At 39.0% G+C, this 22855-nt stretch overlaps 2 protein-coding genes across 3 annotated transcripts in view; one reads left to right on the forward strand and one right to left on the reverse strand.

Moving 5' to 3' along the window:
• Nucleotides 1–8594, forward strand: part of adgrv1 (adhesion G protein-coupled receptor V1) — a 56692-nt gene extending 48098 nt beyond the window's left edge. The window contains exons 92-94 of the mRNA XM_072433867.1: nucleotides 1660–1845; nucleotides 4769–4946; nucleotides 8236–8594. Of these exons, the coding sequence (XP_072289968.1) occupies nucleotides 1660–1845; nucleotides 4769–4946; nucleotides 8236–8354 (483 nt within the window). The 3' untranslated portion in view covers nucleotides 8355–8594. The remainder of the gene's footprint in view (nucleotides 1–1659; nucleotides 1846–4768; nucleotides 4947–8235) is intronic.
• Nucleotides 8595–18344: 9750 nt separating this feature from the next.
• On the reverse strand, nucleotides 18345–22742 carry arrdc3a (arrestin domain containing 3a). 2 transcript variants are annotated; one of them, XM_072434087.1, is made up of 8 exons: nucleotides 22230–22742; nucleotides 20712–20793; nucleotides 20489–20636; nucleotides 20289–20391; nucleotides 19906–20162; nucleotides 19338–19494; nucleotides 19115–19248; nucleotides 18345–18994 (listed from the first exon to the last, which is right to left on the reverse strand). In XM_072434087.1, exons 1-8 carry the CDS (start codon nucleotides 22507–22509, stop codon nucleotides 18926–18928), a joined length of 1230 nt encoding a protein of 409 aa, XP_072290188.1. In that variant the 5' UTR covers nucleotides 22510–22742; the 3' UTR covers nucleotides 18345–18925. The 2 variants fall into 2 exon arrangements, with proteins under 2 accessions (XP_072290188.1, XP_072290189.1); XM_072434088.1 differs by having other exon boundaries at nucleotides 20712–20864; nucleotides 22230–22491.
• Nucleotides 22743–22855: the final 113 nt, after the last annotated feature.

The raw sequence follows: 22855 nt of genomic DNA on the forward strand, positions 1-22855 counted from the left end.
AACTTCAGTTGTAGTCATCTGGACTCAGTTTGAAAAAATAGACGTTTCGACTCTCATCCAAGAGTCATTGTCAATAAAAGAATTTAGATCGAGAACTCCGATATTAATACTGTTCTGTGGTAAGACCCCCCATTGGGAGGAGCCTTCCTGAAGTAGAAAGAGTTGTTCTTTCTACTTCAGGAAGGCTCCTTTTATTGACAATGACTCTTGGATGAGAGTCGAAACGTCTATTTTTTCAAACTGAGTCCAGATGACTACAACTGAAGTTTTTTCTACTATGGAACACACCTGGACGAATGAGGGATTACACCGACATAGCAGAATCATATTTGAAATACATTTTACGTCCAAACTGTTACTCAGTACAAGTATTAGTTTCTCCAAATACCTGTTTATTCTTACTTGAGTAATTATCTGGACCGCTACTTTTAACTTCTACTTGAGTAATATTATTTTAAAGTAACTTTACTCTTACTTCAGTACATATTTTGGCCACCTCTGCTTGTTTGTTTAAATTATATTTGTTTTTAACACCCAAATCATGATAAAGTCTGCATATCCTTTATCAACGCAACATATTGTTCCTTGTCGTGCAGAACTGATCTTAGCTCTGCTCCCCAGCATTTTCCATCTGTAGCAATTGGGCCTCTTGAGTGATCAGGGAACACTTATATAACAGGCCTATAGTTGTAAAACCGGTCCCTCTTGCTCCACGGGCCACTAACGATGTGTGCTAATCGCCTCTCCACTATGATAGACATGCGCTCCTCTATAGCACAAACACCCAGCGCTGACCAACACCTGGCTGCTTCGGATCACACAAAGCAAAGGCTCATAAATGTTATCAGTGAAACATACAAAACAAGCAATTACACAGGCCTGACTATAAGACTGGAACATTGTGCTCTCCAATGTTCTCAAATCAATAATGTATATTATATATATATATATATATATATATATATATATATATATATATATATTCTATTACTGTTAGTGCAAAGTTTGGATCTTTAAGCTCCTAAAAAAATGATTTATTATATATACATAATGTTGCAGCCAGCAAAGCAGTGGCTACCATAACAACAACAACAACAACAACAACAACAACAACAACAACAACAACAACAACAACAACCCTAAACTAAAGTTTAGTCTAGGGTGTATTTTGAAAAGAGTGGGGATATTTGATGAGGGATTATAATACTTGGAATAAAACGTTTTCTTAGTATTTTACATACTTTCAGTGTCTCATCTTGTCAGTCTACAGAGTGCAGAAACGTTTTCTTTTAATGTTTGGAGGGTAATTTAGAGTTGTATCAGTTGATTCCTTTATGGACACGCCTCATTTATATGTCTAAATTATAGCTCTCATGTGTTTAATGGTGACGTCAAACTCACCCTCTTGTTTGTCTATATGTGAATGCCATCATTTGTAATGGGCATTGTGAAATACAGAACAGCCCTGTGGTATTTAACACTTCAATGTTTTGGGCTAATTCTCAGCAAAGTGTTGTTGATTGAAAGCATTTTGTAATGTCAAAGAAGTCGGAAAATCCAGAATACCAGTGTAGTAACTGTTGTTTTCTTAGCTAAATTATGTTTATTTATGATGTCATTGACTAAACAACATTTATTTTTTTCTTTACTTTTCTCCAGGGCCTGTATGTTTTTGTTGTGTACTTTGTCATGCATAACCAGCTCTGTTGGCCCACTAAAGCCAGTTACACTGTTGAGATGAGCGGACATGAAGGTCCTGACTCTGCCTATCCAGAAGGAGGGCCGGCGTCTATAGGGGGCGACATCAACAAATCAACTCAGAACCTTATCAGCGCCATGGAAGAGGTACTACTACGTTCACAACACAACACACAATATAAACACACCACCACAAATAAGATACATTAGCAGCAGGTAAGTGACTTGACAAAGGTTAACATACCTGCCAGAAAACAGAAATCACATGGTTCCCGACATACGTGTTTGATCATGTATTTTTAATAGCTATTTATCTGTTTTCCTGCTGTTCTTGAACTGTGCTTTGCAGCTCTGGAATTTCAACATAGTGAGCCAAATAAAGGTTTTCTTCTCATATCTTATCTTATCTTATCTTATCGTTGGAGTTGGACATAGAGTTATATTGAATTTAGATTTTTTTTTACTCATCTGCCTCAATCAATTACATACCGTTTTTTCCGGACTATTAACTATTAAGTCCCACCAGCCAAAAAATGCATAATAGAGAAGAAAAAAACATATATAAGTTGCACTGGAATATAAGTTGCACTTTTGGGGAGATGTATTTGATAAAATCCAAGACCAAGAACAGACATTTAATCTTGAAATGCAATTTAAACTATTAACTGATTAGAGAACATGGTGAATATGTGTATGTATGCTAACGCTAACACCTTCAGCTACATGACGCACAGACAACAAACTGCAACAAACTGTCGCAAGTGTCTGGTATGTTAACGTAACATATTAACAGTTATTCAGATAACTATAGCATAGAGAATTACACAAAATCACTTAATTCCATTAAATTCTTCTTCCTCTGTGTCATTTCTAAACAACGCCCCAAACTCCGAAGGTAGACAAAGTGCCAATTCTTCTTCTACGCCCCTTAGAGCCTATAGTGCCCTCTGGCGGTTTCCAGTGTAAAAATAACAAATAATATCACAAATAAGTCGCTCTAGAGTATAAGTCGCACCCAAGTCAAAACTATGAAAAAAGATGCGACTTAGTCCGGAAAATACTGTACTTTATCTGTATATTTACTGTACATGATTCACATTATTTACACGTTTCCATTCCCCCAGTGCACTTCGGATAGGCTTGATTATAAAGGGAACATCAGCTTTGTCTCATGTCCTTATGTAACAAGTGTGTAAAATTGTGCATGAGTTCAGATACGGCCAGGACGTCATGCTCTCGGGCCCTGTAAAGTGCGTGACCTTTCTCTTTGGTTTCATGTCAAAAACATTCTGAAACTCAAAGAAAATGCCCTACAAGGATCAAAGCAGGTTTAACTTACTCCAGGGAACTACGTCAGGAAGTCAAAGCTATCCCCTAATCTTGTTCTATTCATGAAAGATCTACTTTTAGTGTTCCAACTTTCCAGAACATAACAGGTGTGACGGAGAAAATGTTCTATAGTAGCTTGATAGTTGAACTAAATTAGCCTAAAATCGGCATTGGGACAGGATAACGTGATTCATTAAAATGATCCACTTACTTTGTTTGAACATGGATGTGATATAAGAAGTGCCTGGTGGAGCTTGGTACCCTTCGCAGGACAGTCTGTGCCCTGCCTCTGCCTCTGGGACTTACACAACTCACTTTTTCATATGGAGATTTAGAAATGTATTATGCATGTGACAGGTTTTCATGTTTTTCTAATTATGACTTTGTTTAGTGGAATAGTCCCTGTGGTCATTTGTTTTCATAGTTTTGAATCAGTCAAGTTGCAGTTCGTGGAAAATAATGAAAAATAAAATAAACAATTACATCAAGTAGAGCTGAATTCTGAATCCCTCTGTGAAGTCATCAATAAGCAACACACATAATAATGAGACAATTTACACAAAACTGACACATTTTTCTGACAGTTTAAACATTCATTCAACATAATAAAGGTGCTTTTATTTGTCAAATCAATCAATCAAGTTTTGTGTAATTTATATGGATTTTGGCCCTTATTTATAGTATGGTCACTAGGTAACACTCGCTGGAAGTAAAATTACAAATTTTAAATAAAAAAACAACATTTTCAAACTGGGGAAAAATAGGCAACATTTTCACGGTGAGCACATAGACGCCATCGGAACGGAAGTTATTGTTCCGGAAGTTACAAAGTCCAATATGGCGCATTTTCACACCCTCCTGTACGGTGTGGTCTGCTAGAGCAGCAGCATCACAGAGAGGGAGAGGAAGAAGCTGGACAAAGTCATTAAGAAGTCCAGCTCCGTCCTGGGCTGTGCTCTGGACTCGGTGCAGGAGGTGGGGGACAGAAGGGTCCAGAAGGGACAGAGGAGCTTCAGTGACAGACTGATCCATCCTCGCTGTGTGAAGGAGACGTTTCACAGGTCTTTCCTTCTGCTACCGTCAGACTTTACAACAAACACTGTTAGCTCTGAACACTCATGATCATGTGCAATACTGTTTTATTCATGTGCAATACTGTTTTATTCATGTGCAATACTGTGACATAATGTCAGTTATCCCTGGTGCAATATTTTCTGTCCATATAACAGCTGTAAATAAGAGTGTTATTATTATTATTATTAAGATTATAAGAGTTATTTCTAAGTTATCTGTTTGTATGATTATACTTCGGTGCCTAATCTGCGTTGCAACACTGGAATTTCCTCATTGTGGGACAAATAAAGCTGATCTTATCTTATCTTAAACATAACCAGCAGTAAACCTGTCTAACCTGTCATACGCACTTTAACTTAGAATGAAGTATAGACCAGTAATATTTGTTCAAGAACATGAGTTTTATTCTTGTTGTATAATAAATTTAGACTGCAAAGGATTCATTGATTGCTGCTCGTTTCATTCCCTCACCCTAAACCCCTTGACCGTTCATTTACCCCATGAACCTGCAGTGACCCTTTGGCTTGGCCCTAAATCTTTGGAGTGTACTTTGTTTGACCTGTACTTTACACAGGGCCAATTAAATGGCTCATCGTCACGGCAATAACTCATTTAAATGTATAAGAGCTATTTCATACACAGTGTAATTTTCAATGACTTGTTTTAGGTTGCAGCTGACTGGGAGCGGGCCTCGCTTCGTCCCGGCAGTGAGCCCAGTGTTGTGTTCAAATCCAGTCCAGTGATGGGGACGTATGGGTCGGATGGAGGCTTCATCAACACAAACCTGGTGACTGGAGACGAGGAGTCCCAGGAGTTTGATGACCTCATATTTGCCTTAAAGACGGGTAAGAGTCACACGTTTATACTGTATTAATTGCTACAAATGTAAAAGGAAAAAGAAAGAAAAATCCATAATTCAATGACCTTGACCTTGATTGCTCTACACACAAAAACACAAATAGCACTCTCTCATAGGCGTTTGAAAAAGCCCCAAAAAAATTGACCAGTTCTACAGGAAAATACTACTTTATTTATCGCAAGAACAAGAGTGCAAAGTGCATAACAAGAATAAAAACAAACAAACAACTGGCAAAAAACAATAGTAATAACAAACAATAAACAAATAACAATATTAGCAATAATTAAATAAATACAAAAAACATAATATGTAAAATAAACAAATAATTTAAGAAAAACTACAAACTAACACTAAAAAACTACAAACTAATTACATCAAGGGTTACAGTGCAGCTTTCCGGCCTTCCTCCCTGCAAAGTCATTGATGACATCATTGTTGAAATTTGACTACCAACCTCATGGTTTAGACTGATCAAAGCCAGACCAGTGAGGCGTTCTTGGGCCATGCTTGACCTCAGGTAAGTCATCAGCAGTTTTAATTTGGAAAAACTCCTCTCAGCTGAGGCGACCGTTACTGGCAGTGTTGCAGTGATCCGCAGAGCAATACAGAGGTTAGGGTACATTTCTGTCAGCTGTTTTGCATGAAGGAATCTTAACAACTTGAGGGTCAAGGGCAAAAAACCCCGCCAAGCAAAAAAATTAAAAAATCAAAAAAATTCCAGAGGGGGCGCCCCCCCCCACAGTGCCGCCCCAGGCACCCGCCTATCCGGCCTAGTGGAAGGGCCGGCCCTGCATAGATCCCCATTGTGCAGACAGCTCCACTCACTTCAGATCAATACTTAGATTAGGTTAGATTAGCATTTATTGTCTCTGTAGGGGAATTTGTCCTCCGCATCTGACTTCTATTTAGGTTAACAGGCCAAGCTGCTTGAGAGTGTGAATGGATGTTTTTATTTTATTATATATATTTATTATATATATATATATTTATCCAATTTATATATATATATATATATATATATATTTATCCAATTTATCTTATTTTGCTTGGTAATAGTTTTAGTTATAGTTCATTGGTTCATTGATTTCCGAATTAGACTCCAGAAAAATGTGTCTTGCCATTGTCAGTGAACAAACTAAGAATATGCTTTGATGATATAGTGCAACATGAAACAATTGATAATAATATAAACATAATGAAATAAAAGCCATTCATGAAATAATCTTTTTAAAATAACATAGTACTAATGATAATAATATAAATGACTAAATACAAAATATACAGTATGGAATGAGCAACAGGTGAAAACTAGCAGTGCAAATACATAAATGAAGTATGGTTATTTTTATGAAGTGTTTATTAGTCCAAAAGCAGAGGGGGAGAAACTGTTCTTTAGGCGAGACATTCTGGACTAAACGGACCGTGGCCTTTAATGTAAAAGTTTGGTGGCTTACTAATAACTAATAAACCTCCTCTTGACGTTGAGCTGAGTATTAGACCTGAGAGATATGTTTTATATTTAAATAAATGAAGTGTTAAAATAACCTAGCAGTAAACTGGTTTGAGGCTAAACTACCGCTATGTTACGAGCCAGTTGCAGTTTACAAACAACATTGTCACTAAGGAGACAGTCAAATGCAAAGTCCAGTCCAACAGGTGTGTATATTCAACAGAGTTAGTGGTGTTATTAAAAGTGGATTAGGCCACGTGGATCATGTTACACCAAATGGATGGTAAAATACAGCAGCTTGAACCTCCCCCCTTTGTCCTTGTCTTGTTTGTGAGATGGCGAGGCGTCCACACAGATTTCTCTACAATGTCCCCCCGGGTTGTTGATCTTTGTCTCATAAATCCCTGTTGTTTGGATTTTAAATTGAGATAAATCTGAGCCATACTGAACTTAAAATAGTTCTTAGTTTTGAAACAGGATGTTGAATAAACTCCCATGTCATTGTCTTGCATCTCTCACTGGCTTCTTGTCTAACTTTTAATGTGTGCATCAAACTTAGATCAGTGGTCTATTCCCAATTGTCAAGTAAAGGACAAAAACTACAATAGCATTTATAGACTTATGACATCTGTCTCATACACCTTTAATTGAATTTATAGCCTAGTTTTTAATCTTAACCAGTCTGGAGTCATGACCATTTGCTAATCAGGTTTACATAATCCAGGAGGGATCAGTGAGTAGTAACACCGAGGCCCCGTACAGTCCAGTCTGGTCCAGCATTAACACAATTATTATACTGTGCCAAATACAGGGCTTTATGAAACATAACAAAATAACAGTAAGTTTAGACCAACGCGGAGGCGATTAGAAACAATGCCCAAACCTGTACTCAGGCTCAAACTCCAGTCCATCATTACAGCCATCAAACCCTTTCATCTCACTGTAGTAGAATTCACCCAGACTAGTACGAATTCACAACCCTCGCTCTCCTTCATACCAAAACGACCCCAACTATAGAAGCCTTGCATTTTACATGTGACTAGTAAGTAAGTAGTAAGAAAGCATTATTATCTAGCGTTTTTCACTGACATATAGTCACAAAGTGCTTCACACAGTAACAAAAGACACTTCAATATAGAGTAGGCCTTCTTTTAGAAAAGATGTGCTGTGGGCCCTCGTGTTTGTGCAGGTCAGGAACCAAGCACGTTTTTTTTTTTTTTTTTCCGGATACCATTGAGTTTTAAGACGCAAGCTGAAAGTAACAGTTTTTATAAGTTGTTTCTAATTATGTTCAAGGGACATAGACTCATGAGAAGTCACTCCCAACATTTCTGATTTGAGCTTTTGCAGAAGGTCTGTAGTGAAGTGCTGTTTGATGGTAAGGTCGGCTTTATCTGGGGTAACAATGAGGCTCTCAGTTTACTCTGGGTTTTGCTGGAGGCTGTTGTCACTCCCCCACTGCTTTATTTGAGACAAGCAGCTGATTAAGGAGCTCAGGCTGAAACACGCACGAGCAACAAAACAGTAGTTACATTTAAGTTTGGGTGAGCGCACAGTCAATTTCCCCTCTCTGACGTCAAACTGTCCATCCGCAGCTCGTTACCTCAGCTAATCAGATAAGGTACAGTCAGCCACTCTCTCATAATCTATACAATATGAAACACAGGCTGATGCTGGTGGAGGTTGCATAATTTGATCCACCAAATGTCACTGATCTGATGGGTATAGGATGTTACCGGCTTGGATGGTCTGCTGCACATTTCTTTTTACAACAGGCAGGCCTACATCTCCACATACATTCACTTTATTTATTCTTTTCGTTTAGGGAGTGGCCTCAACATGAGCGACAATGACTCCATCCCGGGAAGTCACGATGGCGGAAGCGTCTCCAACTCACAGATCGTCGAGTTGAGGCGAATTCCCATTGCCGACACGCACCTGTAAACTGTTCACCCCGCTGTACTACCCCAGTATTTTTGTACATTACATTTGCACTAAACCTTTGTAAATGTTTTTTCAATAGGGCGTTTTTATAGCTGTTTAATCATGTTTAATGTATATTTGAAGCTGAATTAATTTTCTAAAGTTTTGTATGTATATTTAGTGTGTCCATAGGGCCTAGAGGCGGTACTACTGCTTTGTATTAAGATTGTGTAACTGTTAATAAAGAATTCACTGTATTTACATTCTGCTGAGTCAGTTCTTACATTCCATATGACTTTATGCTCTGCCAAACTTTTTATTATTGCTTGTGTAACAGACTTTCTTCAAAGGTCAAAGGGGTCAAAGGCTGATGAAGGATGGCGTTGTGTGACATCAGCATTTTGACTGGAATTTCACAAACCCTCTCCACTGTCCGAGAGTCCAGAACCAGGACATATTATCTTTAACTATTAGTCTGGTTTGATAAGGTCATTAAAAGCGAGGTCTGAAGATTCCACTGTGAGCCATAAACCCCCACACAGATCTGACATTCAGCTTTTTTTTTTTTTAAATTAAGATTGAGCGGGCGTGAAGACACAAACGTCTTTTTAAATTTGATGGCTGCTTTGGGCCTCTTGTTGTCTTCTGTCCACTTGACCCATTCACTAACCTTTGACCCTTGGGTGACATGCTCCCGACTTGTCACTGACATAGAAGACTGTTACTTTACGGTCAAAGGGGACACAACACATATTGAGACAAACAATTAACAAGGCATACATGTACTTAGTCAGTGTTTTCACTAAATGTTGCTGTGGACAAAATGTTTTTTACCATGTCTGTTTAATTGTAAAATACTTAGTTATTTGCAGTGATTTTACTACATATAACTAGTAGTACTGGTAGTAGTAAAAGTAGTAGTAGGGCTTGTCATCATAGGACACAGACATAATCTTATGTATGTAAAGTTATTGCGTGTCTTGCTTCACAGTTTACAGCTAACCCAAATAAAAGTGTGTCTTTCTCTCTTTTTGTTATGTAATTAACAATTATAAATTAACTCTTGGCATTTACATCTGAAAGCATTATTTTCTTACATAAAACAAGTGTCATAACTCAAAATGGTGCTCTCTTGCATTATTCTACTACTGGTGGTGGTGCTTAAAGGCCCTATAATAGCGCTTCGAAGTATGCTATACTGTAATAGTTGAAACTGGCCCCACACCCATACAAACTACAGATTTATGAGAGGAAGGGCGCAGTGTAAAACCTCAGGATCACATGCATTGGTGCTGAGCTGTTATTTGATCCCTTCACTATAGTTAATGCACCGCCCTCTGTCACACTGAGACAAACATGTTTACAAATCTGGACATCTCGCGCTCAATAGGCTCCCTCCCTGTGCGTGCTGTGCTCAGGGAGAGCAGGGAGATAAGGCCAGACTGACTCTCTCCCATACTTTGATATCAGAGCTCTGGAAGGGACGGCCCTCAGGACAAGCGATGACTTAAAATGTTATGCAAAATACTCGCATTAAATTGCATGTGTTAGGAGCAAGATACAGAAAATAATATGTAATATGTAAGAATATTTGTACTAAATTGTGTTGTATTTAGCAACTGTTGGGATTCGTTCCCACACTGCATCTTTTTGGTGAGTTTTGAGTCTACATTGTTAAAAAAGTGCTCTCTAATGAAAGTAGCTCTGATAACCAGATAAAAGGTTTGTGTTCAGTTCTTGGGAAAGTCAGTGGTAAGCAGTATGAAAAGAGTAAAAGTACAGTTACATGGCTAAAAATGTACTCTATTACAAGTATCATTAACCAAGTACTGCAACGGAAATTGTACTGATGTTAAAATCAAGTATATGTATCGAGTACATATAAAAAAGTAAATTGCTGTGTTAAAAGCAGCCATTTCACTGTTTTTAACACAGTTTTTGTACCATTTTGGATCAATAGTTTCAGAAATCCGTTTACAAGTTTGCAAAAAACCTACACCTGAACTGATAATGGGAGGTTTTGTCTATAGGAGTTTTTGTTTATAAGAGTTTTTGTTTATAAGAGTTCTATTGAGAGTGTTTTTCAAACTTTCTATAAGTTATCTGTTCTTTTTTGACGCAGCTCCCTTTTCTATAGAGTCATATTAAATTTCCGTAGATGTTCTCCCAGTGATGTTGGACCTGGGTTTATTGAGGAAACAGCAATTTGCAGACAAATAAGAGACAGGGTGTAGTCTTACATATGAGAATGCCTTCTGATTTCCTCCTTTTCTCCCCAGGACAATGATAATTATGTCATTGTGTTGGAGACAAATCCTACACTCAAACCAAATACGCACATATTGACCTTTTAATAGAAAACACCCTCTACCAATGAGTGGCCCAGTTCTTCACAAACTCTGCTCTGACTATACTTAAGTCACTGCTGATTATGATTTGCGTTCCTAATTGGGAGAATTTCTATTTTGGGATTGTAAAAAGGGAATTAGAATTAGAAGATTTGTCTTTTTCTCATTATTATTTATATTTTCTCTTTAGTTTGGTTTTGACATTGTCTAACCCCAGAGATTGCTGAGCTGACATAAAATTGTGATTTGTAAATGGGTATCAGGCCTTCAACATTCCCCATTTCCTCCTGAACCTAACACAACACCATAATCCCTGATCCATCTGATGTTTGAAGCAGTGATGAATTGGTTTAAAAGACACTACTCACAAACCTCCTTGCATTTGATTCATGTATTTTATAACTTACACATGTGCTGTTCAAAGAGCTCAGCAGGTACATGGCTGTTGTTTGCAGGTGCAGAAAATAAAAGTGAGAGAGCTGTATAAATATACGTCTTAAAATTGTTTAAAAATAACTGCATTACATCATATCAAGGAAAATACATAATTTTTTTAGATTAACTGCTCTTTTTTCTGTTGCAACCTTTCACCTAATGTCAGGTTAGGTAACATAAGGTGAAAGGTTAAGAAAGTTGTGCAGTAGTGTAGCTTCAAGCCATTACGACGTCTGGAGCCACAGCATCACATCAGTATAGCTTCAATTATTCAAAACATAACTTTCTTGGTGAACTTCAAATTGGACGTGGTGGTCAAACACTGGTGTAAGTGGGACAGTTATGCAAGGCAATATAAGTCAGACATTTTGTTTTGATGTGCTGAAAGCAGATACTGAGAGCTGCTATTGCCAGCCTGATGTATATATTTAACCTGCGGCAGACTGACATGTGCAGTTCAACAACTTGTTTTCAAAGAAACGCAAAACTGGGTCAGGACCAGTACATCTTTGTGTTCATACTTCCGGGAACTATTGGAACATGAATTGAAAATACATTTACGTGTGTAAAAAAGTATTTGCTCTGGGTGGACGTGATGTTTGGCCCATTTGTGGTGCTGAAACCAAATGAGTATTGTGTAAAAACACAAATTGACTCACTCAAGTTGATCTTGACAATATGCTTATATTTTGTGGCGGTATTATGGATATTCTGCAATGATGCTTTAGAACAGGAAGCAGTGACGAGATGGAGTTACTCATCACATCACACAGAATCCTCTGTGTGGACTGGAGCAGACTGGTTTCATCCAGTGATTCACAAAAATACAATGTCAACTATTGTGGTGTTCAGAAATGTGGAGACAAGGGAGATAAGGTGTTGCGGTGTGGAGGAAGGCAAGGGAGATAGGGAGAGAAAAGACAGTTATTAAGGAAGAGGGAATAAAGACATGATACATCTAAAAGGAAACACATTGAACTCATCCAACAACTTTAATTTTGTTCTGATGGATCAAACCCTTAATCACACCATACGGTCTGTCCAGCTTCATCTATTCTAAAATCCCTCTCAAGACGACCAAACAAAAACATGGCCCTATCATCACACACCTCATGTCTATTTGGAATAGAGTCAATCAATTTATGAAAAAGGGAAACATTCTGTTCACAGTCACCAATCTTCTATAATCATTCACTCCTAATAGACAAAAACATGATTTATTTCACTCCATGGGAATCCAAAGGGGTTCGCACATTTAGTGACATCATAGGGCGACTCAGAGAAGTTCTAGATCTGAAAAGACCTTATGACCTACCAGGCTCTACTTATTTTTTTTACTAGCAACTGCAAGCAGTGGCATTGTCTCTGACCTGTACAAATGTATTGTACAATCCTCACATAAGCATCTGCCCATGAGCCTTAAGGACCACTCTGAGTGGGACTGGAGCATCAAAAATTCTGAATCACCAAATGATTCATTGTAAATTTATTCTCAGGTCTTATTTAGACCCCAGGAGACTATGTAAAATGAAGATGAAAGATAATCCATATAGCGAGCACCGCCCAGACAATACCATTGGAATCTTTCTCCGTATGATCTGGCAATGCCCCGAGGTCAATCGTTTTTTGGAAAAACATTTTAATACATCGTCGAGAATCATAGGCCGGGCTACACCCCACACTCAGAGGTTACTTGTATTAAATTACACTTATGACATAATTCTAACAATTAATGATCATCGCCTACTATTTGCTGGGCTCACTGCAGCCAATAAAATGATAGCATGTCGATGGAAATTGGAACAACCTCTGAGTGTGGGGGAGTGGCTCTCATCATACAGAGAAATCGCTCAGTTAGAGCTCTCAGCAGCTCGCATCCATAAAGCAAAGATTGAAAATGTAAATTGCATAGAGGTTTTTATTTTGTTTAATTTAAATTAAAACAAATTGTATTTCTGCTATCTTATTGTAACCAGATGTATGTATACTGACCTCTGTTTAACTGTATTAACTGTATGAAACTACATACTACATATGCATGTGCATAAACAGTATGTATGCACATGCATATGTATCATACATATATATGAATATTTGTACTACCTGGACAGCAGGGGGAATTTGTATTTAATTTTATTTTTGGCCAGTGTTATTAATTCTCTGGCCATTGATTTTATTATTGTTATTACTTGCATACATACTTATCTTCTGATCATTATTACTACAGTCTCCCTGTTTTTATATATATATATATATATATATATATATATATATATATATATATATATATATATAATCTTGTGCTTTTGTTTATTGAGCCTCTATGTAATGTGATGTCAGTGACAAATTGCACAATTCAATTTACCGCCTATGTGTGCTGTGGACCAGAAACAGCTAGAACATACAAGTTCTTTCACATTTCCCATACTTTTGAAATACTTGGATCCTTAGCGTGCTTTACTTGATAGTATAAGTCACGCATTCCTGCCTGTGTACTCAGAGATGATGAAGGGGCTTCTGTGCAGAGCTGCTCACTGGGTTTGGAGGGAAATGTGCTGCCAAGAACGGAGTCAGGACGATGACATTTTTTTTTATGTGGCCACTGCCTCAGATCATTAAAATTACTTAAAGAACAAGAGTAGTCTGGTTTAGGCCGTGCTTGTCCCAGTGTGCTAAATTGTTTGGTATAAAGTAAGAAACTATTCATTTAATTTCTCTTATGGTGTTATAAGTGTAAAAATATAGTTAAACCAGCTGTTATATAAAGCTATGATGCTGTTAAGTTGTAGGAGTTTTAACATGACTCAGTGCTTCTTAAACCCTCCCAATTCTCGGGAGAATCTAGCTGCTGTGCTAGATAAGGATTACATACTTGTTACAGAGGCACTGTAAGTTTGATGCGTAAACAAGGTCATTTGAGTTTTCTCACTTCCCTATGCCTCGTCCACTTTCACCTTTGAGAAAAGTGGGTTAAAGATAAATACTCTGTAGAAACGTATGCATCCACACAGTCCACACTCAGATATCACCCTGTCAGTGACCTAAACATGTATCAATAAGCCAACAAAGCTAAAGCTATAAAAGTATGTTGTTTTCAAAGGTCATTTTTGCTTGTGTCGAATAAATGTATGTGGGCAGAGCAACAGTAACAGTAACAGAGTACGTGAGAGAGTATATGAATAGATTGGGTGAAAGATTAGAATGCATAGTTGGATTGAATGTTTGGACGCAGCAGTGTGGAATAACATTGTGGCGGGACAGACGCAGAGTGGGCAGACATTGCACCTGTTGTTTTTCAGGAGTAGAAGACACTCAGAGGGCAGTAGATGGGACAGGATAGGGGGTCTGTGACTCAGGAGAATCTGAGCTGGGACAGGCCCGCGTTATGAGTCAGCCAAGGCTAAAAAAGGAAAGTGAACGACTTCCAGAGGGCACTGAGGAGCTAAAATAAGAACAGTTCTGTGTGAGGGTACAGGGGGCATTGCAGACTGAAACATGAACTGTTAAGTTTTCAAGAACTTTTTTACTTTTCCAAGAATATTTTTATACTCACAGTCCATCACTTTGTAATGTGTTAATCATTCAGGTTAAAAAGATGTAATCTCCAGCAGTAAAACCAGTGAATGCTGCACAAAAAATTACCGGTACATCTACAACAACTTCAACTTCTTTTACGTCTTTTAATACATTACTTAAATTACTTACAGCATGAACCCTAAAACCTTCTATTATTACTCACTAATCAGGTTTAAATATGGGGCGTAGCATCATTAATAAGAGATCAGCCTCTGTCTCCATAATAGCAGGCTATAACCCAAACCTGGATAAACGAGGTTTGCATTTAGAGTGCGATGGAGCACTACTGATCCTCTGTCTCAGATGGTTAATGTTTACCGTGTCGGTGAGTGACAGGGAGGTGCGTGTACCATGCTTACTATGGTGCACTTTGGTATGTGACGTTTGCGATTCCAAGTATGAGAACATAGCAGAGACTGCACCGCTCTCTCTCATGGCCTCTATGAATACTGCTGTACACAGATGAGATTTTTAAAAAAAAATTGTAGTCATTAGTCCGTAGGGCCATGTTCACAATATTATGTAGCATGGCTGAAGAACTGTTGAAGAAATATGCAGAGCAACTGTGCCATTGGCATCTTAACACTGGCTAACGGCAAAACTGTGGTTTATAGAGCACCATTTACAGACAAATGTGGACAAAGATCATAGCTGGGTAGGTTTAGCACGTGAGGAACAAGCAGTGTTTTTCTCTCATTCAGCTGTCCACTGTACATGGATGCAAGTAAACTTGGCAGGTCACTGCCTCTGCCATCTCATGCAGAACTGAAGCGTCTTATCAAGGATATTTTAACTACAAATGAAATAAATGTTTGACCAAACTGAGTGAATGTGTGTCGTAATGACCAAACAACAGTAGCTTACTTTGGTCAATTATTGCAACAACAAACAGAGAGGAAGAGTCAGTGCTCTGAACAGTGTGGGAGCTGCAGACCGACAGAGGAATGAGCCTGGCCTTCTGCCTGTCAGTGAAACCTGCACAGTCACAGGCTGCTGAACCTGTGGACCACGGGGTGCTTCTGGGCAGCAGGATTATCCAGTGAGACAAAACAGCTGAGGCCTGCGAAGCGTCAGCATTTCCTAATCAACACTGTGTGTGGACATGCATACATGCAAACCCGGCCAATAATAATCCCCTTCTTCTTTTATGATTGCACAGGGGTCAGAGAAGTCAAAGGGGCACTGGACGGACAGAACAAAAGCAAAATGAAGTCTGGGGTCAAAGCTGCTGCTGAGTCATCATTGAGGCAGACTCTTTCAGAGTATTTCTTTGTGAACGGATGAGCTGCAGTGTTATCTTTGGAGGCATTTGTCTCTGGTCTTTCCTCCACTGCTCCACGTGTCGCCACGGTCCGAGCCGTTATGCAATCCACACAGCTTTCATAAGAACTTCTGTTCGTTTTAGCTGACCTGAACCAGCACACTATGTCCATTGACATTAGGCACATTTACTACTGAGCTCATGTGCTTGTTTATACAAAGCTCTGTGTTTTCCAACTAAATTGGAACAAATCTGATGTAACGCAATGTGCAATATTTAATTCTCAGATGTGTGTTGTAGGACAAAACAAGTGCGCAGGTGAAATGATTAAAATATGTGACAACAGGCTTGCAGGTTTTAATTGTCACACGCCATTAACCACCCCAAAGAATCCTGGCATAATGTTTTGTTGCAACAGAAAAATAGAATGACGCCAAAAGAAATATTTAAAGTTTGTAATACAGTGTTTAATCTTTATAACCTTAACCACGTTAATTCAATAGAGGCAAAACTGAGTATTTGTTTGTTTTTTTAGTTCTGCTGACAATAAGACAGACATTCTAAATAACTAAACATATTCAAAACAAATTAACACCAAGTTTTGAACAAAATGTTTATTCAAATCAATGGGAAGAACTAGACAAGGGTTTAATCATTCATAACTAGTGTATTCATAGAATATCTTAACATCATGATTAACAGACCAAAAAGATAAAAACAAATATACAAATGGAGAATGAAAATAGGCGTGATATTGCACTTTTTCCCCTAAAATGTCTCAGATACCCTCCCCAAGTTCTTTTGCTCTTAACATTTTAGGTCCTGCCTTTTACAGGTCAGGAGTATAGCTCAATTTGGACACTGAACAACTCAAGCCAACAAAGAACAGAACTGCAACCTGAATGTTGACGCTCATTGAGAGAAGCTTGATTTAGTTTCCCCAAGTAAAAACAAATACCCCAAGTAAAGAACCGCAAACTTATTAAAAGGGAACGAAGCAGTTTACATGCCATTTGTGTTACCTAAATGTCTCAGTGGGGGAGGGTGCTGGTCAACAGCTGCCACCCCCTCGACCTGAGGAGGTTCACAAAGGTCAGTTATGTCGCAAATCTCAAAAGAAAACCAAGTGAATGCCCAAAAGTTACATGGAAATAGAAGTCTGTCAAAGGAAAAAAACAAACAAACAGCAGCCCATCTGAAAGTTTTATCGTGAAACACAAATTGTTCAAGGAACATTTGCCATTTTCCCTTTTTGTCCTCATAAATAATAACATGGTAAGTCAAACTATTTTTTCATACAAACAAGGAACCATCAGTTGAAACAGATTCTATTTTGAGAGAAAGAAAAAGCACTGGTCATTTCAGCATCAAGGCCACAGAGATAAGTTCACTTATATGCACCGTTGTGAGCAGATGGGTTAGTCATCAGGAGCAGAAGCATGCATTGCAACACATACAAACACGTATGAACTACATTTTAAATGTAAACTCGTATCTATGGGAAAAAAAGGGAATTTACAGCAATACAGAGATGCATCCTACACAATGCTTGATGGCTTAATAATTCTAGAGTTACAAAATGCCTAGTATGATTTAGTTTTACACCAGACCACCATTGATTGCCTACTTTATTTTATTTGCGTTTAAAAAAGTACCACTTCTCATCTTGCTCTGTCTGGGGCAGCTGGTCTTTAGTGTTGAATGAGTTAGAAAACCAATGTATTACTCGTTTCAACCTACTACACTACTAAAATGACTACCTCTACTTGTTCTGACCAGTCTGACCAGACAGTTAGCATTATCGCAGCGTTTTTTACTGGACGTCCGTCTGTTTTCGTTTTTTTATAGCAAGCATTCTGGCTTCAGTGGTCTGGTGAAACACTGCAGAGTGGATGAGGAGCAAGTGCAGCAGGACAAAAAGGGAATGCGATTCTTTAGACAGCTGCCAGTATTTTCTGCCGGTCTAATTTACAGATTATGAACAGTGCAACTTAAAATACCTGACATGTTTCTCTTTATATTCTAATCATTTGGCAAAGGAGTCAAAGATTAGGGGAGACACAAGTTTTATTTTTTCCTTGTGTGGTTTGGAGCTTTCTTGCATCAAGGTTGTAAGTACATCCCAAATGTACCACCTGTCATTGCAAATTGCACAGTAAGAGATGCAAGTATGAAAAAGCTATGGCATGGCTGGCTAACATTACCCAACATACAATACAAGGAACCAATATATAGAGCAACATCTAAGGAGGCTAATGTAATGTAACATTTGATTGTTGTGTCCACATCCAATTAAGCTGTAATGTATTGTAACACCTAAAACAAAAATCAGTGCATTGTTCATAATTTTTTCAGTCTTTTTTTTTTTTGTATCTTAACAAAAATTAGGCAAAAAAGAAAAGAAAAAAAGAGTTAAGCTTGCAGTCTTAGTCTGGTGTATTACGAGGCGGAAACCAAACTAATAGTGATTTTCATTATCCTTAAACAGAGAACAAGTCAAGTAAAAAATAAAATGTGCAAAACAAAATCCCGAAGTAGGCAGGAGGCTTATTTCTGCTGTCGACCACTGCCACTGAATGCTTTTACTCAATGTGTGGCAGTTCGACCTCAATGTCCATATGTGCCAGCAGTTAGAAATAAGGGTAGACTTGAGCCCTATGGGTCGTCCTCTTCTTCCACCGCGGTGGCTCATGCTACTAGTGGGGTTTTCAGACTGAACATGTCCCACTGTCAACAGTTTGACTCCACAAAGCTGTACCCCAAACAGACAACTGTTCCTCATTTCACAGGTGGTTCAGAGGTTGGAATAAGTTTGTCCGTACAACCAACTGTTCATAAGTCCATCTTGCGGTTGGTGGGATACGTCTCTGGAGGCCAGGTTGAGTGCTGTCATAGAGGACAAATACAAAGCAGAGCTTTGCACACAGGTTTATTTTAGTTCCCCAAATCCAACGGGGAAAATCAGTATTAACTCAACGTGATGGACAGCTGTCCAGCCTACGCTCTTCAGTGCAACTAGCATGATCTGGATTTGGATCAATCTAAAAATCAGACAAAGAAAAAAAACATTTACATTTTAATGATATATATAGATATATAGATATATAGATATATAGATATATAGATATATATATAGATATAGAGTGTATTCTTATGCTTGCCTCAGAGTACAGTGGAGGGGGTTGAAAGCGGAACTCATGAATGTAGGCAAACATGTGTCCCTCCAGCTCCTCACGGGCAGCTGAAACATCCAGCCTCTGTTCTTCTGTTACAATTTCTGCATAGCTTGGAGGGGCTGAAAAGAGATGCAAATAATGTGTTCAAATGAGACCAAACTACTCCACTTGCTTAAACTTTAAACTGCCTCAATAGAAGTAAACCTACCTTCAGGCCTCTCAGGCAGTCCCATGCCCAGCCAACTCATGCTGCACTGGCTGCTAACGCTGGAGGTGCGAGAGCCAAACGGGTGGAGAGGGATTGTCCCGATAACAAGAGGCAAGTTTAGGGACAGGTTTATTGCACCAGGTATGTCCACATACACCTAAACAGAAACAGACTATAAATATCAAATTCACACACACAGAAAAGGGTTAGGGGTAATGGAAGTATGGTGCCAACCATAATTCACGCTTATGTAGGTCACTGAGTAGAGGTCAGCTTGTTTATGCAAGGCCATGCTCTAGTGCTATGGCTGTCAGTTTGTAGGGTAAAGTGGTTATAAAGCACCCTCAAGGCAGGTGTTGGTACTGATATTCTGGGTTAATGCTCTTAACAGCATGTGGAGAGAACACCTGTCGTTTCAATCGGAAACCTAGACTACCTACTAAGAACTGATAATGTGGCTAGTGTGCAAGCAACTACCAATCTTTAATTGATCATTTACAGACAGGTAGCGGGTTTACTTTTATTCTATGTAGCCAAAAGAAGAAATGCATAAAAACAGCAGACTTACCATCAGAGAGTACTCCACTCTGATAATGCTGCAGTCTAGGATGGAGGGTGAGACTGGTGGGATCTTCAGCATCTTCCCATTCCAAGTCTCCGTTTTTCCAGAGGAAAGGGACTCGCCGCGCAGGTTGGCCACCAGCTGTTTTACCTCCTTCATCTTTCCTTTAGCATAGAAGGTTTGGGTCTGGTAGATGGCTGCTTTGGGCACCACCATTCGTGATGAGCAGTTCTCAATCTCTGCAAAAATCTGGATGGACTCTCCTAGAAGGGTGCGTAAGGAAAATCTGTTAGTAACAATTCTGATTATGCATTTATTGTGGGCTTTTTGAATGAATTTGTAAAATGAGTCCTGATGCTGTTTGGACAACATGATTTGAATCATTTTACCTGGTGTATATCCCTTCCTCTCAATTTTGGCACTTAGGGAAATGGGACCTGAGGTGCAGAACCAACAGCAGAGAGTCTTGTCTTTTGTGCCGGCTTGTGGCGACTGAAAAACAACATTCAATTTAAAGTCCTGTTTAACTGCTAATGGTCCAATGTACATCCTTATTACAATAGTTGACTACAAGTGCATAAAAGCTTACCAGCAGTAAAGGAGTGTTTATGTCGATGTGCTCAAAGACTGTAAATTCCTTCTTGGTCTTCATGGGCAGGAGCCATGGTCTCAGGAGTTCTGCTTTTACCCAGTAGCGCACACTGCCATGCTTTCCTTCAAAGGAGGTAGCCAGGGGTCTGCAGAAAGCACGACATTACTCAACAAACATTACAGACAAGTAATAATAATGACTGTAGACAGTAGCTGCTTACGTCTGTGGAAGCTCAAAGCTGAATGCATACTCGTGTCTTCCTGAATGGATAGTGGTGAGACCCTCTTCAGAATTGTCATCATCTGAAAAAGAAGTAGGACAATATTCCAAGCACGTGCATACCATACCTGGACACAATGATCTACGAAGACCTCTGAAAACCATATCAAAGACACAGGGTGGGGGAAGAAAAAAAGAGAATAGAATTTACTAATATATATATTTCTATAACACGTAGCTTATTTTAAGGAGCCTTAACTCACTAGGCTTCTATTGAGTGGTCCATTCTTGTTTGGGAAATTATAATAAACTATAGATTTTAACTTTAGTGCTCATGCACTTGAACAATAAACAAATGTTTTTCCTTGATGCTTTTCATTTGTTACTTGAAGCATTGAAGATTCAATGTCAAGTATGAAATAATTTTCATGGAGAATATTGTTAAACTGTATAATGATCGAGCTACAGAGAGCGTTTGCCCTCTCAGCTCGTCTCTGTGCTGTATAGAGCCAGGCAGTGGTAAACAAGTGCAGAGCTGTCACTCAAAGCCAGACTCCAGCAGGAGGAGACCGGCCTAAACCGGCGCGAGCAGCTCCACAGCGCTGCGCTCATTACGCATTCACTATGCGCACAGCACAAGAACAGCACCATTCTTTATACTGCATATTCACTAGTTTATTTCAGCGACCTGCCACACCAGTCTAGATTTTGGCATCACCAATTAACATGGAGGGTTGCGTTTCAATTTGAAGCATCCATAAAACAAGTCATGGGCATGAACCAGATGCACAAATAAGCCAAGAGACAGTATGTAGCCTATAGGCACGCGATTGGTAAACCTATAGAACCAATGCAAATAAAATAAAATTCTCCAACACCTGCCCTACAATCTGTCTGATTTTTCCAAGGATCCATGCACCAAACAGACGCAGAAGGATAAAAGCAGACGCCTCAGAGCCATATTTTAATGTTACTTTGCGGGTGTTTTTCAAGCTAAAAAGTTGCAGATATTTCTGTCACTCTGCAAAGAGTGATGTCATTGTCCACACATGAGCACCACAGCCAATGAGGAGAGAGGATCCGGCTCTGACTCCGCCTACATCTGGTCCAGTTTTCTGAACAGGATTAAACCGCTTTGAACAATGGGTGGAAACTAAAGCAACCTTACAAAGAAACACACTATGCGATTGGGTTTTATATTTCTAAATATACATAAAAGTGCTCAAAGGCCAGTATCTCGCCATCCTCTCAGAAAACCCATAAAATATTACATTTTCTTCATAAGCTGTCATTCATTGACACCTTGTCAACAAGCGACAATACATCAAGCCTCAAAACACTGCTTTTCAGACCATCTTTCTATTTGAAATGAAGACAGAAGCCCACTATTGTTACTTGTAAAAGGCTGTCATAATTACGATTAAAATGATCAAAAGGGGGGGTTTAAAGTAGCTAACACAAAACAAACACAAAAAGCCTCAGAGCAGAGCAAAGAACCTTATAAAGACACAAATCTTACCTCTTTCGTGTCCAATTAAGATGTCTTTGTGATTTAGATACTCCACTTCTTCTGTGTAGTTCTGTGTGTAGGCAGTGTTGGATCCAGCATTTCTTGATTCAGTCCAACGAACTTTTGCAAATCCTTTTGTGTTGATTTTGAGTGATTTCACGCGGATTTCTCCGGTGACTTCAATAATCACTCTACCTGAGACACTGTCCCCGCTTGAGAAAACGGGGACATTACTGTCATTGAGACAGTCATAGCTTACAGTGAAGCTCTTCACCTTTCCAAGCACCATGGTGGAAAAGGCTACACAGAGCTAGGAGTAAAAAAGTCTGAAAAAGAATCTCATAAAAAGATGTTTGAGATTGAGACACTGATCTCTGCCCTGCAGAGCAGAAGCACGATCAGTGTTTTCTTTGAGAGCAGTTCATTGAAATGTGTGAAGGCTCAATAACAGCACTGGATGCTGTTATCACAGGCCTGACTTCAGCTTGGTCTCCAGTCAAAGACAAGGAAACCCCCGGAGCTCAGTCACTTTAAGCTACTGCCAGAGTGAAAAACAACCTTCCGCGCATGCGCAGCCTCCACAGCCCCCTCCTTCCGCCTCCTGCACAAGGCAGAGCTGTGGCCCGCAGCCAGAT

This window comes from Eucyclogobius newberryi, unplaced genomic scaffold (assembly GCF_026437365.1).
Source record: "Eucyclogobius newberryi isolate DKJ021-1_F unplaced genomic scaffold, fEucNew1.0.hap1 SCAF_6, whole genome shotgun sequence".
Lineage (NCBI taxonomy): Eukaryota > Metazoa > Chordata > Actinopteri > Gobiiformes > Gobiidae > Eucyclogobius > Eucyclogobius newberryi.